This window comes from Haliotis cracherodii, unplaced genomic scaffold (assembly GCF_022045235.1).
Source record: "Haliotis cracherodii isolate W230 unplaced genomic scaffold, xgHalCrac1.p SCAF_7, whole genome shotgun sequence".
NCBI classification, from domain to species: Eukaryota; Metazoa; Mollusca; class Gastropoda; order Lepetellida; family Haliotidae; genus Haliotis; species Haliotis cracherodii.
In genome coordinates, this window is record NW_027266330.1 from 29024287 (window position 1) to 29049742 (window position 25456).

The 25456-nt window shown below is 39.9% G+C and overlaps 1 protein-coding gene across 1 annotated transcript in view; it reads left to right on the top strand.

The window, feature by feature from the left end:
- The first annotated feature begins 15130 nt into the window (after positions 1–15130).
- Positions 15131–25456, top strand: part of LOC139448552 (uncharacterized) — a 67712-nt gene continuing 57386 nt past the window's right edge. The window contains exons 1-5 of the mRNA XM_071230118.1: positions 15131–15416; positions 16916–17143; positions 19487–19678; positions 22376–22600; positions 24120–24338. Of these exons, the coding sequence (XP_071086219.1) occupies positions 15131–15416; positions 16916–17143; positions 19487–19678; positions 22376–22600; positions 24120–24338 (1150 nt within the window). The remainder of the gene's footprint in view (positions 15417–16915; positions 17144–19486; positions 19679–22375; positions 22601–24119; positions 24339–25456) is intronic.

Below are 25456 nucleotides of genomic sequence, written 5' to 3' on the forward strand. Positions count from 1 at the left end.
GCAGGACCGAAGCCCTAGAAATTCTCAGGAGTCAAGCTGCTCTCCGAGACCGACGTTGCTGAACTTCACCGGATTTGTGTCATCCAAATTGGATGGATGAGTGAATAATGTCACATGCAATTCCCTATTTTGACATGTACCATAATTTAATTATGTTCCCGTGAACACTTGACTGGCCTTTGCATGTGTTTGTGGCGGGTGCCACTGGCTGGGCAGGATACGCTCACATGTTCTCGAACACCTGGTATTATCAGTATTACATGGTGATTCATAAACACAGGTATATGATATAGTCGGAATCGCACAATGGACTATGCTTTCAGAAGGCTTTCCTTACAATTGCAGAAATAGTTTTGTCGTTCATATTTCAAAAAATTCTACACAAATCTTTTGTATCAAAAAATATTTATGAACTCGCTAAACATGGAATCTATAAATAGATGACAGCACGATAATTATATTATCGTCTATCTATTATCTTTTTTTGACAAATAGTTAACTCAAATATTGTTTCTGACTTTTGTCTGCACTGTTACATTGCATCGGTAAATATAAGTAACATCATAAATACGTTTTATATAGCATTAAGAATCCGCATACCTTGCATCACACAAATGTTCCTGTTAAACATAACATACAGTGCATGTCCCACATCCGGGGATCGTAAGAAATGTCACAATTCTGAAATAAGATTAAAGTAATTTCAGGCTAGAGCTCCACCCAGGCCAACGTTAGTTACATGCATCATGAAACACAACCTACATTACCTGCAGTTTCTGCCCTCGGTGACCACATTTCACAACTTGTGATGTACCCCCGAGCATGCTCTTACTACTATGATTTCAAAGAGCGCCACACAACTCTTGCTCAGTTGTTGTTAGATGACGATTACAAAATTAAAGGCCTCAGTAAAGCTTTCAAATATTATTTTTTTTATGGTAGACATGTGGAGGACATTTCCAAATTTGACAAATCAAGCGACAAAAAATATGTTCGACGCAATTCCCCATTTTGACTTGTACCACATGTTCCCCTGCTATTTAAGGTGAACAATTTACTTGCCTTTGCATGTGTTTGTGACGGGTGCCATCGTTGGGACAGGATACGCTCACCTTTTCGCGAACTCCAAGGGTATCATCACCTTTTTCATAGTGATTCATAAACACATGCTCATGATATAGTCAGAGTCGTACAATCAGCTCTGTGTTTGGCAGACATTTCTTATGAATATGGAAAGGGTTTTGTCGCTTTTATTTGTACATGATATATATAAATATATGAGACAACGAAAGTACTATGTCTGAAACTGATATAAAGAAGTTGATGGACTAACGTGGACTTTATTATTTTTTTATATATTACATGTACACCGAGTGAACATTTAATTCATTTTTTTATATATATATTACATGTACACCGAGTGAACATTTACCTCATTTATATATATATATATATATAATTTATATATACCATTGTCACTTGAGGCATCATTAGTTTCAAACTCTTTGTGTGGCCTTCCCCTTATTTCCGTGACCCATAACGGGTGCTTCCGGTTAGACGGGACATAATCATTCTTTCTGCAACACCCTATGTCATCACTTAAACATTTCCACTGATTCGTGTGTTCTTGATTTTGTAGGTCCTGTTGTACCCACTTGTTGTCTAGTTGGGACAGGAAAACGACTATGGTTATCCCGTATGATTAGCGCGTCAGACTGATGTTGGGGAAAGCAAGAAGTGATGCAGGCCTTTGGCATTTACCACCTTAGTGAAAAACGTCAACGCCAGAGAATAACCAGTCTTAATTATCCAACGATACGAATTCCATTCAGGTAAAAAATATGTGAAGGGATCACCGAAATCCGTGATGAAACCAGGGTTCGCCCCCACCATATACATAAGAATGGGTATGTTGCTGACAAACCAAGAAACATAATCAGTGTGTAATTACGTCCTTCGATCACAGGTTTCTGGCACGCCTAAGGGACGCAACTCTGCACAACGTTTTCCAACGCCTCAGGTTGGGCCATCCGTGCCGCGACATGATTATTTCGGTGGCTCAAAGTTCCAAAAATATGCAGTGTAGTATTTCCAGATAAACTAGAGTAAAAGCCAATACTCCGAAGTCAAAAGGACCTAGCAATATACGTATCATGCAATAACGTGTATTGTCAAGTCCACGAGAAGAATAAGTTCGCATTGTCGTGCTTGTACATCTTTAATTCATAAAAATGACGTGCGTGTAATAATCATTTCATAAAACAATGCCACACAGAGTTTTATTTCACCTGTCGTCTAAATCATGCAGGTTAAGGTGTTAGCATCAGAAAAAAGCAAGATATAAGTATTCATGTGATGTTAAACTCCAATTGGCCACTGACATGTTTAACATGCCCTGCAGCCAGATCGTGTATACGGCCTCCGGTGCATTAGGATCTGTTAACTGGGCAAGACGTACATTCTGCCGTATTCTCAAACATGAATTCTGCCAGTTAGGTCGTGTGTTCACCGTGCTGTGCTACAAACGTGAAGGTAAGACATTTACCGTTTTGGTTTCTTTATTTATGTATCCTTGGTACACTGAACCAGGATACGAATATATACTTTTCAGCGTGTATAACTATTTCGATCTCATCTACTGTGCTGTTCACGACTATTTGAAAATTCGTTTATAGATATATGATGGTATATGGGCCTAGATTCATGCTGCCATTTTAGTGTGTAAGGTGAAGATATAAAACAACTTAATACGTACAATGACAGATTTATGAACAACCTTACATGTACTAGGATACTTATACGTCAACCCTGCGCGTGCTGTTACAGACTTATAAAACAACCTTAGCTGTACTTGGATACACAAATAAAAACAGCATTAAGGGTTCTCATATACATACATAAACAACATTACGTGTACTTAGATACACACATAAACAACATTACATGTACTGGGATACACATATAAACAACACTCACGTACTTTGATACACACATAAACAGCATTACGTGTACACGTTATAACTCCATTCAGTCTTACCCTGCATACATGTTATAACTCCATTCAGTCTTACCCTGCATACATGTTATAACCCCATGCAGTTTTACCCTGCATACATGTTATAACTCCATGCAGTCTTACCCTGCATACATGTTTTAACTCCATGCAGTCTTACCCTGCACACATGTTATAACTCCATGCAGTCTTACCCTGCACACATGTTATAACTCCATGCAGTCTTACCCTGCATACATGTTATAACTCCATGCAGTCTTACCCTGCACACATGTTATACCTCCATGCAGACTTACCCTGCATACATGTTATAACTCTATGCAGTCTTACCCTGCATACATGTTATAACTCCATGCAGTCTTACCCTGCATACATGTTATAACTCTATGCAGTCTTACCCTGCATACATGTTATAACTCCATGCAGTCTTACCCTGCATACATGTTATAACTCCATGCAGTCTTACCCTGCATACATGTTATACCTCTATGCAGTCTTACCCTGCATACATGTTATAACTCCATACGGTCTTACCCTGCATACATCTTAAAACTCCATACAGCCTTACCCTGCATACATGTCATAACTCCATCCAGTCTTACCCTGCATACATCTTAGAACTCCATACAGTCTTACCCTGCATACATGTTATAACTCCATGCAGTCTTACCCTGCATACATCTTAGAACTCCATACAGTCTTACCCTGCATACATCTTAGAACTCCATGCAGTCTTACCCTGCATGCATGTTATAACTCCATGCAGTCTTACCCTCCATACATCTTAAAACTCCATACAGTCTTACCCTGCATACATCTTAGAACTCCATGCAGTCTTACCCTGCATATATCTTAGAACTCCATGCGGTCTTACCCTGCATACTTCTAAAACTCCATACAGTCTTACCCTGCATACATGTTATAACTCCATACAGTCTTACCCTGCATACATCTTAAAACTCCATACAGTCTTACCCTGCATACATCTTAGAACTCCATGCAGTCTTACCCTGCATACATGTTATAACTCTATGCAGTCTTACCCTGCATACATGTTATAACTCCATGCGGTCTTACCCTCCATACATCTTAAAACTCCATACAGTCTTACCCTGCATACATGTTATAACTCTATGCAGTTTTACCCTGCATACATGTTATAACTCTATGCAGTTTTACCCTGCATACATGCTATAACTCCATGCAGTTTTACCCTGCATACATGTTATAACTCTATGCAGTCTTACTCTGCATACATGTTATAACTCTATGCAGTCTTACCCTGCTTACATGTTATAACTCTATGCAGTTTTACCCTGCATACATCTTAGAACTCTATGCAGTTTTACCCTGCATACATGTTATAACTCCATGCAGTCTTACCCTCCATGCATGTTATAACTCCATGCAGTCTTACCCTGCATACATGTTATAACCCCATGCAGTCTTACCCTGCATACATGTTATAACTCCATGCAGTCTTACTCTGCATACATGTTATAACTCCATGCAGTCTTACCCTGCATACATGTTATAACTCCATGCAGTCTTACCCTGCATACATGTTATAACTCCATGCAGTCTTACCCTGCATACATGTTATAACTCCATGCGGTCTTACCCTGCATACATGTTATAACTCTATGCAGTCTTACTCTGCATACATGTTATAACTCCATGCAGTCTTACCCTGCTTACATGTTATAACTCTATGCAGTTTTACCCTGCATACATCTTAGAACTCTATGCAGTTTTACCCTGCATACATGTTATAACTCCATGCAGTCTTACCCTGCATACATGTTATAACACTATGCAGTCTTACCCTGCATACATGTTATAACTCCATGCAGTCTTACCCTGCATACATGTTATAACTCCATGCAGTCTTACCCTGCATACATGTTATACCTCTATGCAGTCTTACTCTGCATACATGTTATAACTCCATGCAGTCTTACTCTGCATACATGTTATAACTCTATGCAGTTTTACTCTGCATACATGTTATAACTCTATGCAGTCTTACTCTGCATACATGTTATAACTCTATGCAGTCTTACTCTGCATACATGTTATAACTCCATGCAGTCTTACCCTGCATACATGTTATAACTCCATGCAGTCTTACCCTGCATACATCTTAGAACTCCAAGCAGCTTTACTCACCATACATCTTAAAACTCCATGCAGTCGAATCTTGCATACAGTTTATTACTCCATGCTGTCTTGCGCCGTAATAGCGATTCATTTTAGAGCGAGTTTCTGTCGTCTAGGATATGGGCCATTTCATATCTACACTGTTATTCCAATTGTTTAGACTTTACTAAAACATATTATTAGCTGGACATTTCAGGTGACCTAAGGTAAATGTGTTGTGAACAAATGTTGGGAGTCCAACTTGCGTTTGGAAAAATATGCTGTCTGTGACAAAATCCAGGCTCCCAGAATGTTAAATGTACGGCCCTTAATATAAAATTATCACAACCAATGGAAGATCCAATATGATGTGACACACCCACACATGGTGTCGTCCTGACAATGTATGTATTGTTCCACCTACCACTGTCCATTGTTGCGTACGGGCTACACCTCCAAAAAGGCCATGATCGCTGCGAGGACAAACTTAACATATGAAAGCCTTAGACAGTTTATACACATTAACAACGAGCTGTGGTTAACATATCCCTGGGGCTCGTATTTGCGACATTAACATATGGAGTGTATGGCAGCGATTTCTGGGGGAAACTTGCATCAAAAGATTGCAAACAGATTGAACTTGCCTGAAGATGTTTTGCAAGAAAAGCTCAGAATCTTCCCAAACACACACCTATTATTGAAGCGAAAGGCATAATTATCAGTTGAGTTCATAAACGTACACTGTTGCTCATAGTCAGAGTGTATGGATAAAACCTTACACATATCGCATGCAAGTATTTTTAGTCTAAATGTAAGAACATAAGTTTTACAACACAATGCAAGTAGCAGGAGATGATAACAATGTACAGTAAACTACGCTTATAACGAACTGACGGATATAACGAACTTACCTTTTTGGTCCCGACTATTTGCTGTTGTTATACTGTATATATGCTTATAACGAACTACGGTTATAACGAACTAAAATTAGTAGTCCCTTTGAGTTCGTTTTAACCGTACTTTACTGTATGCTTTGATACCCGTTTCTTTATATAAGCTCCACGTGGGCGAAATGTAATAGGTAGTGAAGTGAAGTGAAGACACCGGAAAGCAATGTGTTTCGAAATGCCGTGTTAGCACTGTGATGACCTGCGAACCTAATAACACTTCTACGTACCCTGCTTGGCTAAAGACAGACAGACAGACAGACAGGCCGACAGACAGACAGACAGACAGACAGACAGACAGACAGACAGACAGACAGACAGGCCGACAGACAGACAGACAGACAGGCCGACAGACAGACAGTCAGACAGTCAGACAGACGGACAGACGGACAGACGGACGGACAGACAGACAGACAGACAGGCAGGCCGACAGACAGACAGACAGACAGACAGGCCGACAGACAGACAGACAGACAGACAGACAGACAGGCCGACAGACAGACAGACAGACAGACAGACAGACAGAGAGTCAGACAGACAGACAGACAGACAGATATATTTCGTTTATGTGGCATCTTATTTCCAAAAAACTGTAAGTCTGAGTAGAATGTGTCATGTAGCGATTTTGAACATCTGATATCAGCTGGCCAGCCTTGACAATACATATCTTTACATCAATGTTTAACATTTTTAACAACATAATTTTATTTCCCACATCCTGGGTTATCCACGCATATGCAAATCCATCCGAAAACAGAATTTCTCTAACAGCTGAGGCACAGCTTATATCCTGAAAGTCCGAGCCGTACATCAGTATTGGTAGTCGTTTACCATCAAATATCCTAAACAGCGATTCAACAGGTATATTTCTAAATTTACTAATGTAGTGCTCAGCTGAATGCATTGCTTTATCTGCTTGCCTTTAAAGTACTTTACGTGCTTTTGTAAACAAATTTCGACATGGAATTGTTAAGCCACGATATTTGTAGTATGAAACTACTTCTCCTCTTTTTGGACCGAAGAACCATTTCTCATGTTTAGACATCTTACCACCTTTCTTGAAAACTTTAGTTTTGCAAGTATTTACAGATATTCCCCACTTAGCACCTTATTTATATAGAACATCTATCTTTTTCTGTAAATAATGTAAAACATCATCCGAAAATAGTAAAATCGATAATGCCTGTACAGCTTCGTCTAGAAACATAGCACTACAATCAGTGTTCACGATGTCATTCCCATAAATCACGTTCATCGATATCAATGTACAATATACTAGTTATAAAGAAGTGGTGATAGTATACATCCCTGTCGTACACCTGCACTTGTATTGGATACATCAATCATAATATTTTTACTACATTTTACAGATGCTTTTAAGACTTCTTAGCAGCATAGTTGTCTTACTATGTATACCTTTACCGAGAAACGGTGTCAAATGCTTTTTTTAAGTCAACAAAAATACAGTAATAATGCCCACGCTTCATTCTGATATATTTATGTGTCAGTGAACATAAATAAATATGCGATTAATCTTCTCTAAAAGCTGCTTGGCATTCTGACTGTGTCTGTTGGATGGATGGAAACCCTCAAGTTTATGCGAGATTCAATAATTGATATGAATATTTTACTTATAATTATATCTAAAATGGCAATGCCTCTGCAGTTATTTGCGTCATCCTTCGAGCCGGATTTATGTATGGGACAATAAGTCCACGATTCCATGATTCCGGGAATTAACCTTCTGAAGAATAGGGTTATAAAGACGCTTATTAAAGGGAAACAGAAAACAGGTTTTCTTCACAGCTGCTGTTGGGATCCCGTCATGACCCGGTGATTGGCCAGTTTTCAAATGTTGTAGAGCATTAATTATTTCACCTTCTGATATTGACCAGTTTATCGCAGTTTCTACAGTCATCACAGTCTATTGAAGAATGGTCTCCTAGAACATATGTATCTTTATCAAATGAGTGATTTGAATTTACTTAGGGATTTAAAGTTCTCTGAAGTAGGCATGCCAATCTTCAGCAGTGATGGATGTGGATCCCAACTACCGTCTATAGCAATATTTCTTGATTGTTTTCCAAAATAATTTATAAACTTTACTTTTCTTCAGAGACAGACTTTTCATAATCAATCTTTTTTCTTTTACAAATTTCTTTAAAAAAGGCTTTTGGCGTTTAAATAATCAATACAATGTTTACTGTCATTCGTAAACCTACCCCTGTCTAGAAGGACATATTTTGTACGTTTCAGTGTCTCGCATTCCCCATCAAACCAGTGTGGCTGATGTTGGTTTAGTTTGTTTACATTCAGTCATCGTGCTTCATGATGCCCCATAATTTATATAAAACTATTTTTAAATAGGTCTTGTAAAACTTCTACAGCAGAGTCTAAATTTGTGTGTAATTTATTATCACATAATGTTGCAAAATGGTCACTGCAACTATCGACAAAGTTCACAAACTCATCCAATCGTGCTTATTCCCACCGAAAACTGTCTATGCTGTGAGATGACTGAAATATCCTTACTTTGCATGTACCCTGGCAGATGAAAACCCTTATCTTATAAGTATATACCCTGGCAGACAAATAATCTTCACCTTACATGTACCCTGCAGATCTTACCTTACATGTACCCTGGCAGATCTTACCTTACATGTACCCTGGTAGATCTTACCTTGCATGTACCCTGGTAGATCTTACCTTACATGTACCCTGGCAGATCTTACCTTACATGTACCCTGGCAGATCTTACCTTACATGTACCTGGCAGATCTTACCTTACATGTACCTGGCAGATCTTACCTTACATGTACCTGGTAGATCTTACCTTACATGTACCCTGGCAGATCTTACCTTACATGTACCCTGGCAGATGAAAACCCTTATCTTATAAGTATGTACCCTGGCAGACGAATAATCTTCACCTTACATGTACCCTGGCAGATCTTACCTTACATGTACCCTGGCAGATCTTACCTTACATGTACCCTGGTAGATCTTACCTTACATGTACCCTGGTAGATCTTACCTTACATGTACCCTGCAGATCTTACCTTACATGTACCCTGGCAGATCTTACCTTACATGTACCCTGGCAGATCTTACCTTACATGTACCCTGGCAGATCTTACCTTACATGTACCCTGGCAGATCCTACCTTACATGTGTACCCTGGCAGATCTTACCTTACATGTACCTGTCAGATGTTACCTTACATGTACCCTGGCAGATCTTACCTTACATGTACCTGGCAGATCTTACCTTACATGTACCTGGCAGATCTTACCTTACATGTACCCTGGCAGATCTTACCTTACATGTACCCTGGCAGATGAAAACCCTTATCTTATAAGTATGTACCCTGGCAGACGAATAATCTTCACCTTACATGTACCCTGCAGATCTTACCTTACATGTACCCTGGCAGATCCTACCTTACATGTACCCTGGCAGATCTTACCTTACATGTACCTGTCAGATCGTACCTTACATGTACCCTGGCAGATCTTACCTTACATATACCTGGCAGATCTTACCTTACATGTACCTGGCAGATCTTACCTTACATGTGCCCTGGCAGATCTAACCTTACATGTACCCTGGCAGATCTTACCTTACATGTACCCTGGCAGATCTTACCTTACATGTACCCTGGCAGATCTGACCTTACATGTACCCTGCAGATCTGACCTTACATGTACCCAGGCAGATCTTACTTTACATGTACCCTGGCAGATCTTACCTTACATGTACCCTGGTAGATCTTACCTTACATGTACCCTGGCAGATCTTACCTTACATGTACCTGGCAGATCTTACCTTACATGTACCTGGCAGATCTTACCTTACATGTACCTGGTAGATCTTACCTTACATGTACCCTGGCAGATCTTACCTTACATGTACCCTGGCAGATGAAAACCCTTATCTTATAAGTATGTACCCTGGCAGACGAATAATCTTCACCTTACATGTACCCTGCAGATCTTACCTTACATGTACCCTGGCAGATCTTACCTTACATGTACCCTGGTAGATCTTACCTTACATGTACCCTGGTAGATCTTACCTTACATGTACCCTGCAGATCCTACCTTACATGTACCCTGGCAGATCTTACCTTACATGTACCCTGGCAGATCTTACCTTACATGTACCCTGGCAGATCCTACCTTACATGTACCCTGGCAGATCTTACCTTACATGTACCTGTCAGATCGTACCTTACATGTACCCTGGCAGATCTTACCTTACATGTACCTGGCAGATCTTACCTTACATGTACCTGGCAGATCTTACCTTACATGTGCCCTGGCAGATCTAACCTTACATGTACCCTGGCAGATCTTACCTTACATGTACCCTGGCAGATCTTACCTTACATGTACCCTGGCAGATCTGACCTTACATGTACCCTGCAGATCTGACCTTACATGTACCCAGGCAGATCTTACCTTACATGTACCCTGGCAGATCTTACCTTACATGTACCCTGGCAGATCTTACCTTACATGTACCCTGGCAGATCTGACCTTACATGTACCTGGCAGATCTTACCTTACATGTACCCTGGCAGATCTTACCTTACATGTACCCTGGCAGATCTGACCTTACATGTACCCTGGCAGATCTTACCTTACATGTACCCTGGCAGATCTTACCTTACATGTACCCTTCAGATCTTACCTTACATGTACCCTGGCAGATGTTACCTTACATGTACCCTGGCAGATCTTACCTTACAAGTGCCCTGTCAGATAAAAAAAATGTACCTTGGCGGATGTATAACACTTACCTTACATGTGCCCAGGCAGATTTATAGCACTTTTTTAATCACTTCATTTCTTTTTTATTTGAATCAGGTAGGACATTATGTTGGTCAATATGAGTATATGAAGTTAATTTATTGTGACCAAATACATGTAGGATAGGCAAATTTGTCAGTACGGTATGGTTATGCAAAGGTTGTGGCATAACGACCCTGGCATAATTTCTCGTATTCACATTTCGTGTATGAGACATATATTTTCAGTTCGGTAATATTTTGGAGAGAATGTGAACATTTTTTAAAGTATATATATGCTTTGTTGCAATATAAATTAAATTCAAGACGTCATAATGTTTCTCTTTAAATCCAAAAATAATGTGATTTTTATCTATATTCAGTATAGTACCAGTTCTATTCTCTATCAATTGAACCAGGTGCTGCCACAACATTTTTACATCTGTACATTCAAATAGTAAATGGGGGAGATTTTCAGTTTCTGTTGTGAAAAAAAGTGAGAAAGTTATGAATTTATATTTGTAAAAATCTTATTTGTTGTAAGAATGCTGTGAATAATACGGTATTGGAAGCATCTTCGCTTCGTGTTGTTTGTTGTTCTAAGTGGCTGTACGTAGTTGTAAGTCCTCCAAATGTCTTCCGGTATTTCTGTGTTAATATCATTTTCCGATTTTAATTGACTCCGTATTTTTTCTCTTAATGCATATTCGTTAAATAATGTGGCATAGACTAGTCTGCATCCCTTTTCTTCTTTATATAGAATTTCTAAATTACTTGGAATGAATGGTTGTTTAATGGTTCTGTCTAACGATACATATTTGGAATCCATATATGTTTCTATGGAATTAATAAGACCTGCGTATTCTAAGAAATTTGATTTTATGGAATATATATTTATCTGTAATTTATTTAAAAGCAAATAATGTGACGTCTACTTTTATGAGATCATTGATGATTTTTTTATGTTTGCGTTTACATAGTGCTTGTATATAATTGGTTCATGTCAAACCTGGATATTATCGATTATAACACGTACCTTACATGTACCCTAGCAGATATAAAACACTTACCTTGCATGTACAGATATATATCCTGGCAGAAAAAACCCAATACATTTCCTTTACCAGGGAAAAACTCATTTCGTTTGCACATGTTATAGAATTTGTATATAGGGTAAGATATGTACATTAACGTGTAATATATTTAGGTATTTCCAGTTACTCGCTGACATTTTGTTGACTGTCTTGACAGATGAATACCGACCCTATATATAGCTGAATGTTACATCCGCATTTACACGTACGCCCCTTTTCAAATGCTATCTGTCGCCGCCCTCCCGACAAGCGGTATACAGTCAGGGCCTTCCCATAAATGTCCACGGGATTAGCTTCTAATTTACATATTGCCATTTTCAACGTTTACCTGGCGTGCTTAGTACATTTTCATTATTCATCCGTGATACTTCAATATTCAACATTTGGGATAGAGAACCGACAGAGAACCACTGCGTCATCATGACACATCAATCTATACTTGCTTCCTGTTTGTGCTTTATGAAGAATAGCACGACATTTTAATGAAATGAATTATTGTTTGTTGTATAACGCCGCCCTCAGAAATATAACAGCTGTATGACGGTGGTATGTAAATAATGGATCAGACAATCCATCTACGTATCTAGCCACGCAATTTGGGTACCATGACATGCATCAACCAATTCAGCGAGGCGAACCACCCGATCCCGTTAGTCGCGGCTGACGCCAAGCATGGGTTGTGAAGATCAATCCACGGAATTGAAAGGAAATATATCAAAATCAATATTGTTGAGAGAACTGTTGATAGGTTCTAAATTCAGGTTCAGCAGAAATATTGTCGTAGATGTTGTGATAGCTCACTGTCAGCCCCGCTTTTCGACTACCGTAAAGGGCTTTTCTCCCACATTAAGTTGACAAGCCCTGATATACAACTGGAATACTGTTGAAATAAGCGTTAGAGACCAATGAACACACGTGACGCGTGACACGAGATTTTATAAAAAATGACGGAGCAGTTTGGAATCACCGTAATTGGGAATGCAGATTTGCGTTCCAGGGTCCTTTGAACGTGGGTTCGAATCCCAGATTCGCCCTTGTTAGGTTCTAAGGTTTGTCAGCACCATGCATTTGAGGGGGGTGGGAGGGGGAGGGGGAGGTTTTTTTGGGGGGGAGGGGAGAGAGAGAGAGGGGGGGGGGGGGGGGGGGGGGGGTCGGGTCGGGTAGTCTGGTAAAAGCGTTCGCTCGTCACGCCGAAGACCCGGGTCCGATTCCCGAAATGGGTTCAATGTTGAAAAATTGCTAAACGCGGCGTAAAACCATACTCACTCACTCACTCACTCACCATGCATTTGATCGTGAGTTCCAGTACAGAGGTAAGTATTCTAGATCTGCGTGACTGACATACTGTTCGAAGCGAAGTTAAAACCAACTCAACCATCTTTATGAATGGTAGATTCTGTTGAACCAGCACTTTCCGTGATCCGACACCTGTAGTTCTGGGGACTGCGTTTGTTGCACTTATCCCAAGGGCAATATATAACTTTAAAGGAACTAGTTACTGACATTTATTACCCATAAAGTTAGAAATAACCGAGTTCATAAAATTCGTATGTGCATTAGTTCAAATATCACATCTCGCGCATCAGTGTATTGCTTACGTCATGAGGCTAGCATTGTTGACGTCCTTCGAATCCTTGAAGACGTAAGGTCGGAATGATGTCACACAAGAAACGACGTCATAACTGAAGATTGTAGACGTCTTTCGACAAGTGGTGTTCTAAGACGGCAGTCTTGACCAGTGCATTTTTGTAAAGGGGAGCTAAAAAGAAAAATGGGTAATAAAGAAATTATTATACTCGCACGTATGTTACATTGATTTTAAGAAACCTCTGGGTGGGGAAATACAAAATAAAATTGACACTCGTTTCGTAAAATCAGTATGACACACATGCTTGTATAATAATCTCTATATACAATCTGCAACTCCAATAAATATATGTCGCGTTGATGTTTCCGCCTGGAAATAATTCCTTGAGGGTGTATCATGAAATGAATTATTCTGATGTTAAGCATGTGAAATGTTTGACCTGCCTGGACCATCAATCTTGCAAGCATGTTAAAGTCGGGTGAACCATTCAGATTGACAATTACTGACATCCAACGAGGCAGGAAAGGATTCGAAAAACTCAGGGTATAATACAGAGGTTGGGACAGCAATGATATAATCAACATACTGTAGCCTGTATTCTAAGTATTCTATTATATTATTGGACATTTTATGGAGAGCAAGAAATTGGATATATTCTGGATACATACATTTGCATGTTTCAGGTCGTTCTTTGACTCATGAAGGAATTTATATGTGACAAGTCGTGTATTCACTAATTTAGTATTCAGTCATGCAGGAATTAATAGGTCTGATCTATTTTATTCGCCCATGACGGTTTTAAAATGTGACATTTCGTTCACTCATTAATACAAAAGTTAACATGAGACATGTCGTTTATTCACTAATTTAGTAAGTTTTATGTCTGATGTCGTTCGTTAACTCTCTTGATTAACATGGGACATTTATTGGGAAATAATGGAGTTAGTTTATGACATGTCCATTCATTAATGTACGAATATATATGTGACATGTCGTTTATTCACTGATGCAGCAACTTATATGTCTAATCTATAATTAACTCACCAGAATGTAGAGACAATGTGACATGCCAGTTATTCACTGATGCAGGATTTATGATGTGAAATGTCGTTCAGTCAGTATTTGATGTGTACCATGTCGTTCATTTACTGACATAATTATCGCTTATGCACTTATGCAGAGACCCGTGAAGAGCCAGGTTAGAATAAGTCTTCAGCAACCCATGCCCGTCGTAAGAGGCGCCTAACGGGATCAGGTGGTCAAGCTCGCTGTTTTGTTGATGCATGTATCCCAGTTGAGTAGATCGATGCTCATAATGTCAATTACTGGACTGTCAGATCCAGATTCGATTTTTTACAGACCGCTGTCATTTACCTGGGATATTGCTGAGTGCGGTGTTAAACAAACAAACAAACGCTTATGTATGAACTATTATGTCAGATGTCGTTCACACAGGATTCAATGTGTGGCATATCGTTCATTTACTAACAAGCATGTGGCGTATTCACTTATGCATGATTTAGCATGTCGTTTATTCCCTAATCCAGGAATCAATGTGACATGATGATGTCACCGAGGTGGTCGTTGTTGTTCCTGCTGATGCTGATGTTGCTGGCGGTTGGGGAGACGCTGAGGAATGGCCATGCTCCCCGCTGGTTGGTCAACCTGTTCTGCAAGAGGTCATCAGGTCTGACTCAGGTGCCCTGGGACTGCACGGGGTACCTCCACTGCTACACCCAGGGCATGACGACCTACGGCGTCTGGCTCAACTGTCCCTCATCACTGAGATTTGACGCAACATCCCAGAACTGCCTCCGAGTTTCCCCATCGTGTATGAACATGGGCAGTAAGTTATTTTTGTTCCATGTATAAAATAAATACATGTATAAACACTTATTGTGATTCCATTTAAAACTTGCCTTGTACTAACTTTCCACCTCTTTTGAACGACTTTCCTCCCACATTAAGCTGACACGCCGCAATATAACTGGAATACTGTTAAAAGCGGCCAAGCCAAACTCACTCCCTCACTTTTGAACTAAACTTGTACTCGCATTGTATCATTTTGTACAAATAGCTTGTATCTGTCTTGTACATGATCTCACTCTTGAACCTTTTAAATATATCACCATAAGTATATAAAGGCTTACCGAGGAGTTTTAAACTTTTATCGACGTGTGTTGATATATGTTTTATCATAAGACACATGGGTCATCATGACATGATATTTATCATTCAAAATCATCTTACCAATTTTTTAAAGTTTTTAGTTCTTAAACAGCGATAGCCGTTGGCTTGATTGTAAGAAGTACAACTGACCAGCTTACGTGGCCGAGAGATGGGTGATGTCAATTATAGATGTCAGTGGAACATAGCAACTGTCTCAGGGCGGATGCCAAACTGAAAGAAAAATACTGGTTGCTAGAGGACAAATGGTTTACTAAATAAACATTCACAACATATGATGGTTTATATACCAAAAAAAATAACGCAAAGATATACAAGATTGGAACGAATTATTTCGAAAGTTGTAAAAGAAAAAAAGCTATCGTTAAAAGATCAGAATTAAATACTGACAGAATGAAAACTTAAAGTATCATGGGTTTAAATTATCTAAATGGTCGTAGGAGACTAGTATCCTTCTCCCACACAATTTAAGGGTTAATGCTATTTATGTTATATCTGGCACCTAGTTTGTACTCACTACATGTCCTTACATTTGTTGATAAGATTGTAATTCTTCCTTTTTGTCTCAACACCTTAAATCTGAACGAGCTCCGAATATTCAAGCTTGTTTGTTGTTTAACGCCGCACTAAGCAATATTCCACTTATATGGCAGCTGCACGTACATAATCAAGATATCACCAGGAAAACCATCAACTGGCACCAGTCCCATCCATTATGTCGCCTCTTCTGACAGCAATATTCCGGCTGTATGACGGTGGTCTGTAAATAATCGAGTCTGGACCAGACAATCCAGTGATTTATATCATCAGCATCGATCCACGCAATTAGGATCGATGACATGCATCAAGCAAGTCAGCGAGCCTGACCACCCGATCCCGTTAGTCGCCTCTTACGACAAGCATAGTCGCCTTTACGGAAAGCATGTGTTGCTCTGACCCAGATCTTCATCACGGGTAATAAAAGAGTCAAAATGTGTACTAGTATATTCAGTACTCGTCGAATACACCATGTTCAGTTTCATTCAATCTGAAACCAAACAATCTGTCATTCTGTCTACAATCAAAAGGCTATAAGCGTTTTATTATGTATTATTGCTTTAGAAATTGTTGTTTTTGTTATTAAGATTGTTGTTTGTGATCATATTCTGTTACTTTCAGAAGTGGCACAAAAATACTGCCCCATCTATAGCCACTTACGGTTCCCGCATCCGGACAGCTGCGCGATGTTTTACGACTGTTCACGGAAAACACCAGACAAAAGATATGGACTGAAGATCTACGAGAACGAATGTTCCTATCCTACTCTGTTTGACCCTGAATTGGCAGTGTGCAGGGAAAACCAGCGGAGTAACGAGGTGGCGTGCATCAATCCCCCGGCCAACAAGTGTACGTATATGACGCTGACGGGCTTCCATAGGTTGTTGTTTGCAAAAAGTGAGCATATTCTGTCCTACCGGTGGCGTCCGTCACAAACACATGCAAAGACAAGTCAAGCGTTCACCCGAACAAACACGGGAACGTGGGGACAAGTCAATATAATGAAGTGTATCGGACATAATGTTTGTCCTTGGTAATGTCCTCCACATGTTTGTTTATTTGTTTGTTCGTTTTCAAAGCCACACTTAGCAATATTCCAGCGTTTTGACGCCGGTTTCTAAATAGTCAAGTCTGGAATAGACAATCCGGTGTTTGGCATCATGACTATCGATCTACGCAATATTATTAGGATACGATGACATGCATCAACATATCCCAGCTATATGACGGCGGTCTATAAATAATCGAATCTGGATCAGACAATCCAGTGATTGACATTATGAGCATCGATCCACGCAATTGGGATACATGCATCAAAAGACAGCGAGTCTGATCACACCAATTACGTGAGTCGCATCTTACGACAAGCATGGGTTGTCAAACACCAATTCTAACCCGGGTCTTCCCGGGTCGTAAGGATTAGTTGATACGATAAATACGATAAACGTAGGAAAAGGGGTATGGATTTTCAGTTTAGCTTCATTGATACTAGCTTAGGGATGGTTGTTTGGGGCAGTTCATTGATAGCAAAGGACCTACCATTTTTTCTTGAGCAGACCTGAAACCTTTATTCTTTGCATATGTTTGAGGCGGGTTTCACTAGTAAGGCAGGACACGTTCAGCTTTTTACGCGCACCTGGTAGCATCGTTATTTGATAGCACGATAACGCATGCTTATTATATAGATTGAATCGTGTAAAGAACTCTGCTTTGAGCACGGATCCTTCATAATTATGGAAAGAATTTTGTAGCTTTTATTTGTGGACACTGCTTCCACACATACAATTGTTTTCTCTGAAATAAGGAACTGAATACCAAATGATAAAAAAAATCAATCAATTTTTAGATGCTTATTTTCACAAACAATTTCAAACAAATTAGTTTTAAATATATGCAATTTCACTGGATTTAGATATTCGAAAATAAAATACAAAATAATCTACGAATGACATTATGGTGTTTTTTACAAAAGAAAAATGCGAAAACAGCGTAGCCTTGTGTTAAAAGTGTTCAATCGTGTGATAGTACACACTATGTTAATTATCACTTGTGTTTCGTTAATAAATCAGTATTATCAAAGGCATGTGTCATTATGATGACTTCAACTGCCAACGCCTGTTTGTGGAGTACGTGCGCTGCGTATAGACGTCGATTAAAGACCATCCTATGTTAAGGCATTAATATTTTGAACATGTCCGGAATAGACAAAATGTCAGTGAGAAACAACCTTGGCGTTACAGAGAAAGATATATTATATCTCACGGGCTTACAGTTTTTCTTATAAATACAAAGTACATTTTTCGTAGGCAGTAGGAACATGCATTAGCACATTCTCGCTGAAACTGGATCAGTTTTTCCTGAAACCTGATTCGGTTAACCGTGGAACGTTTTGGTCATAAAATAATTCATGGTTTCGTATTTAAAATGTTCTCCTTGAATAAACAGAATCGTTTTTCAATAAACTCGCTTTATTAAACATGAATTCTCCCCACATGTATTGTTAAAACATCTGAACACACACTGGACTCAAAGGGCGGTGAGGTAGTCTAGTTGTACAAGCGTTCGCTCGTCATGACAAAGACCCGGGTTCGACCCCCGACATACGTACAACGTGTGAAGCCCATTTCTGATGTTGTCATTCATGTTCTGCACTGGTAGTATTTCTACAACGCTGGTTGGATTTGATGTTGGGCATTACCCATATCGTCATTTAAGAAGTTCACTGAATCATATTAAATCCTACCCTTTAGTGCTGGGTGCATGGGTGGCCCAGTCGTCTAAGGCGCCGCGATTCGGTTAAATTCGCTGTGCAGAGTTGCATCTTTGGGGCTCGCCTGAGACCTATGATTGTGGGTTCGAATCCCGGTTCGCCCGGATTATGTTTCTAGGTTTGTCAGCCCCATACCCGTGCTCGTGGGTTTCACAGAAGTGGTAAACTGTCTGAGACCTGCATCACTTCGGGCTTTCCTCCCACATTAAGCTGACACGCCGTGATATCACTGGAATACTGTTAAAAGCAGCGTGAAACCCAACTCACCCAATCTCTCACTCATTTAGTGCTATGTTCATGACAAGCAAGAATTTATTGCAACTTTCCTTATTTATTATCTATGAACTTCACGCCTAAATGCCACTGTCAAACCAGGTCTGTATTTCCGATGCCCAGGTAACCTGCTTTTGTCCTGTTTCCAGGTGATTACAAGACAGAGTGTGTCTCTGTGTCCAGTCAGTGTGTACAAGATGGCTATGCACCCAAACCCGGAACTATCTACTCACCTGAACACATCCTCTGTAAAGGAGGGAAAATTTTGTCAAATTTAATGTGTAAATTTTCAGAAGAGGTTTTTGATCCGATTGAAAAGAACTGCACATCGAACTATCAAAGTAAGTATTGATACAGTAAGCAAGGAACGGAAACTTTTAAACTTTTATCAACTCATGTTGATATATTGGATATCAAAAGACTCTCGGTGAGATAATCTATATCAAATTCATCCTTTCTCCTTTTCGCGTACAATTGGTGTCATAACAATTTGATAGTGATTCATGAACACATGCGTATGATTCAATACATACATTCAATGGACCCCTGTTTTTACGAGATTTCGTGGTTATGGAATTGTGTCGCATATATTATTCCAAAATGAAGTTACTACAAACTGTGACTTGTTTGGGTGTCATTGGGTCAAACAGCAATACAACTCTTAAAACACGAACTTGATGGCTATTTCAAACGAAAGAACATTTTCGTTATTACAAAGCACACCATGCTGAGGTATAATATTTTGTCTACTTCTTCATGTCAGCTAGTACTGTATACAGTCAGCAAGATCTTAGCGCATCACCGCGGCCTGTAAATAATCGAGTCTGGGCCAGGCAAACGTATGATTGGACCCGTGAAGATTCCGGGTTAGAATAGGTCTTCAGCAACCATGCTTGCCGTAAAAGGCGACTATGCTTGTCGTAAGAGGCGACTAACGGGATCGGGTGGCCAGGCTCACTGACTTGGTCGATTCATGTCATTGATCCCAATTGCGTGGCTCGATGCCCATGATGTCAATCACTGGATTGTCTAGTCCAGACTCGATTATTCACAGACCGCCGTCATATAGCTGGAATATTGCTGAGTGCGGTGTAAAACAACAATCAATCTATCAATTCCTGGCGCTGGCCAATTTCTCCAGATCTTCGTCAAGATCATTCCCTAAATGACAATCGCCGAAGGTGTTACTTTTATCTGCCATTACAAAGCCTGGACAGACGACGGGCGCTGTAAATCTGGCAAAGAAAAATACAATTTGCGCCTGTTGCGTGTAAACTATCATTCATTGTGTTTATAACTGGAGTCTGTGGCATCACATGCTAGACGCAGGGCATGCCAAGCACGTCTCGAAAGAAGTCCGTTATTGGGCGAGGCCTAATATACTTAGATGTTTGGAGACATAAACCCAACATTAATTGCTTGGTTTACCAATTAAATGCCACGATATCACCGCCTTTAACGATATGGCGCGGCAGTAGTTGTTAAGTACACTTGGAAACAGCGTTTACTTTATTTTCCCTTAAAATTTAGCATTTTCTTTTAAATTAAAAATAGATTAACAATGTTGTATTCTCCTGACGAAACAAATTTCGTTTTGTTATACATACTCACATTGATAGACAGATAATTTTTATAAATATTTAATGTTACATATTTCAAAACTATTCCTTGGCAATAGCCATTTGGCTAACTTATTCTTTATTCCGCTAGTTCGTGAAATCATCAACAGATACAGTTTGAAAATTATTTCTAGTTAAGTCAGTTTAAACTGTAGATGTGACACACGGCTAACGAGGATTTTTCGTGAATATCGTGTGGATGTCAGTGCCGTCTACTCCATCTTGTCAATCCAGGGGAATCTACATACGGGCACTTGACGCCTTTACGTCGCCACCGTGACGTTGTTACATGACGGCGGACGTCGCCGTGGGCAATTTGCATGGTGGTACTCAGCTGTCGGTCAGGAAATTAGCGGACAGTCGTTATAATTATAAACATATTAAGGTCATGACCCGCTGGTATGCATCCACGAAATCACGCTGCGACTATCGTTATACCTGTGTACTTCGGGCTTATACACATGGTCCTACTTTGTTTGTTTGTTTGTTTGTTTGTTGTTTAACACAGCACTCAGCAATATTCCAGCTGTAAGACGGCGGTCAGTAAGTTATCAAGTCTGGACCAGACACTCCAGTCATTGACATTATGAGCATCGATCCACGCAATTGGGATCGATGACATGCATCAACCAAGTCAGCGAGCCTGACCACCCGATCCCGTTAGTCGCCTCTTACCACAAGCATAGTCTCCTTTTACGGCAAGCGTGGGTTGCTGAAGACCTTCGCGGTTCTGGTCGTTCTAGAGCATGCACAAACATATGACATTTGCGATCATATATCATCGTGCGCGGACGAATTCCCGTGTTGGCTTTACTATCTCGTACATAGAAAATTTAGCGAAATCGAAGTTGAATAAAATGGTTATGTTTACTCCGAGAAGATTAGGATTGAGGCTCACGTTGACTCTCGGTAGTTTGGATCCGTTTATCAGGACGATTGATGTCTTTCCCCTTCAAGCATATCATTATTTTCGTTAATCAAGAGGATTTGCTGTTTGAATGGCTAATCGAGCAAGTCTATTTGTCTCTCTGCTTCCGTAAGCCGAAAATCAAATTAGGCCACGCCCTCTTGCGGACTACTGTTTCCTGATTGGCTGATGATAGAATGGGAGGGCCTTGTGTTGCATTATTGCGCAGAACGATGTCACAGATTTCTTTTAATTTCGTTTCTAGTCTTACTGGTTAAATAAGCAGTCTGTGAAGTTATTATTGTTGAATATGGAAAGGGTTCAGTTGCTTGTTTTTACTTATCAATACGAATTGACTTCAGTATAAATTATTCTTTCGATTATGGCAGTATGAAGGTAAAAACGCTGTGCACATTTTGCGTAAAGCCGTTGTGTAAATTGCTTTTTTACGTTTATACCTCAATAAAAGCAACAACAAAAAATTGAAATCTTAATCATACTTTCAATTCCAGAATCAATCAGCACCTACTGCCGGATGAACCCCTCTGCCAAGTTCGGGGACCCAAGGAACTGCGCTCGTTATTACGACTGCAGTACGAGGTACCACCACTTCGGGTTGAAGCCCTACCAGTCGGAGTGCCAGTACATGCACCTGTATGATGAGAGCAGCGCCACGTGTCAGCTGTTTGACATGATCAAAACCCCGTGTGGCAACAAGTTTGAGCCGAAATCTCCCTGTAAGTACAAGAAACGTACCGCTCGTTGCTGAAATATTCATTGTGTATTTTAGAGGTAACTTGATGATGTTCCTCTATCTTAAGCCCTACCTTTGTCTCGACAGTGGAAGAGCGCCTTACTACACATTATTTGGCTGCTTCTTTTAATAACAATAATTCAACTCCATTAATTTGATGGCATATCATTTAGGATGATGTATCGTTAGGACACCGGTCTTATGGTCTGATATTGGCAGTGCGCCGTCTCGGAAAACGGTCAACGCGACACATTTTCGAAAGTCAAGAGGACTTTTGACTTATCAGTTTCTTTGTTTGTTGTTTAACGCCGCACTCAGCAATATTCCAGCTATTTGACGGCGGTCTGTAAAATAATCGAGTCTGGACCAGACAATCCAGTGACTGACATCATGAGCATCGATCCACGCAATTGGGATCGATGACATGTATCAACCAAGTCAGCGAGCCTGACCACCCGATCCTGTTAGTCGCCTTTTATGACAAGCATAGTCGCCTTTTACGGCGCACGTTAAATCTCCAAGGTACCTATCTACCAGAACCTTATTTGCTGTTCTGGTCATACATAAATATATGTAAGTTACGTACACGGGGAGGCTGGATTATTTACAGCTTACAGCAATATAGTGCAAATATTATGCTGAAGAACTATTCCACCCCAGACTCTTCACGGGTCTTTAGTTGAACTTAACATTAACGTCTACATATAATGGGCGAAGAAGTTGCGTTGTATAGAAAGAAAGCATACACTTGAAAATTGGATTTGGCCCCATACCTACCTGTTATCAAAACGTTGACAGGCTGAAAACAGACGCCGAAACACTGTAAACTTAAAAGTCCAAAACACAACTGTGATATCTGAATCAAACACAGGGAATGGCGCGATTTCGGAGATGAAGTCCACGGATGTGAAGGTCTTCAATGGTCATGGTCACACCGGGTCTCCCACTCCCAGACATGTCTGTTGTGTGACCTGTCTGCTGTAAACGTCGCCGTCAACCTGGTTATGCAAACCCGGGTGCAACCGAAAGTTCTTGCCATGTTGACATGCGTGGTCTCATCCTGGGCCATACCAGACATACCAACTCTCTACTATTGTTTCTGTGTTCCGAACGTGTGCTGTCAGGAGCTTTTTATATCACTTTCGCACGTGCATTTCTTTCTAGGAGTGCCGACGTCGTTTTCGCAAAATGAAAAACATTCGTTCGACGCTTTATTTTATCGAATACATTGTGTTGTGTTTGTGCGCCATATTTCACCACGAAATATTTCATTTCTATGTTTTACTTTAGAACGTATTTGACTGACCGATTGGTGTACTTTCTTTGGGGCGTCACTTTATAATACAACCAAATACATTTTATTCACATTATTCATGGCAAATTCTCAAGAACTTCCTAATTTTAATCTAATCTTAATTTCAATTTGTATTCTAATTTTAATTTTAATTTCATTCTCGAAGGTTATTCAAATGTCACTTGTCATATAAAACTGATTTGTTCAGGCGAGTACAGGATAGGACGGTGTCTGGGTCGAGAGTATTGCATGGCGTGTTCCGCTTCCTGTGTTGGGCAACCGGATGGGGAAATCCCGTATCCCGGCATCCCTCGCACGCGCTACCATCTGTTCTGTAGAGGAGAGAGGACGGTGGAGATTCAAGAATGTCCCAAGGGATATATCTTCCACCCAAAAGTGAAGGACTGTGTGCCGGACATTGAGGAAAGTATGTTTGTTAATACAATAGTAACTGAAAAGTATAATTATATAGTTAAGGAGTGAGTGAGTTGAAGTTTAACGTCACGTCGGCAATATTTCAGCCATATCGTGACGAGACAAAATTTGACATTCATAATATATATTTAAACTATAAAAAAAATTGTCATCGAAGGACAGTATGGTAACTAGGATATCACAGATTTTATAGTTTGAAAGCATGTAAAAATAAATTACCATTCAACAACACAATATAAAAACGGGCTATAGATCGCAATCAACTAAAGGTGGATCACCACCCTAGGGACCCTGGGGACTTACAGTACATTTGCTACCTGCATGGACCCCAGCCGAATATACATCATCCCTTCAGTTCTTGGCGATGGGTGACAAACATAGCCAAACATTAAAACAACACATATGCTACGATTAAAAACGAGGCAGAAATAAATATACTTTGAAAGACGTGGTCTTACATACCCTCTCAGGGGGATAATAATTTGATACTACTTTAACCCCCTTCGAGGATATAGTCACTAACAATCTCAGTTATTGATTTATTCCACCTTAGTAAAAGTGATGTTATTTATTTAGAAAACATTTTAAGGAGTGATTGTGGTTCATTGTGGCACGCGGTTTCATACAGTTTGCACGTCGGTTTTTCCGATTCATACCTTAATCCTTTATTAAATTCGACGACGAAAACCCGTGTTATCTACAATAGTTTAACCAAAAGGTGTTGTATACTAGTTTATCAAAGCAGACAAAAATGACGATAAACATTCCAGGTGTAGGAATACATACTGTGGCGAGACATTATTCAGGTGACTGTTTTATTGATGGACAGAACTTGACACGCCCACAAAATCAGTAACCAATCAACGGAGAGTGGGATCAAAGCAAAGTGGTCCGCTCATTTCTGATAACATGCGGGCGGTTTAATGAAAATTTTATCCAGTTTAGGTATAAAATAATGTAAAGTGGGACGTTTTGTAGTCAGGTCGGAGCGGATGGAAATCTATCAATTAATTTTGTATGGCAAATTGGTCTGTGAGAATGTTCTTTAATGAATATGCTAGCCGTGTGTAATATTGCCTCATGGAGAAAATCACTGGTCTGTGATTATTT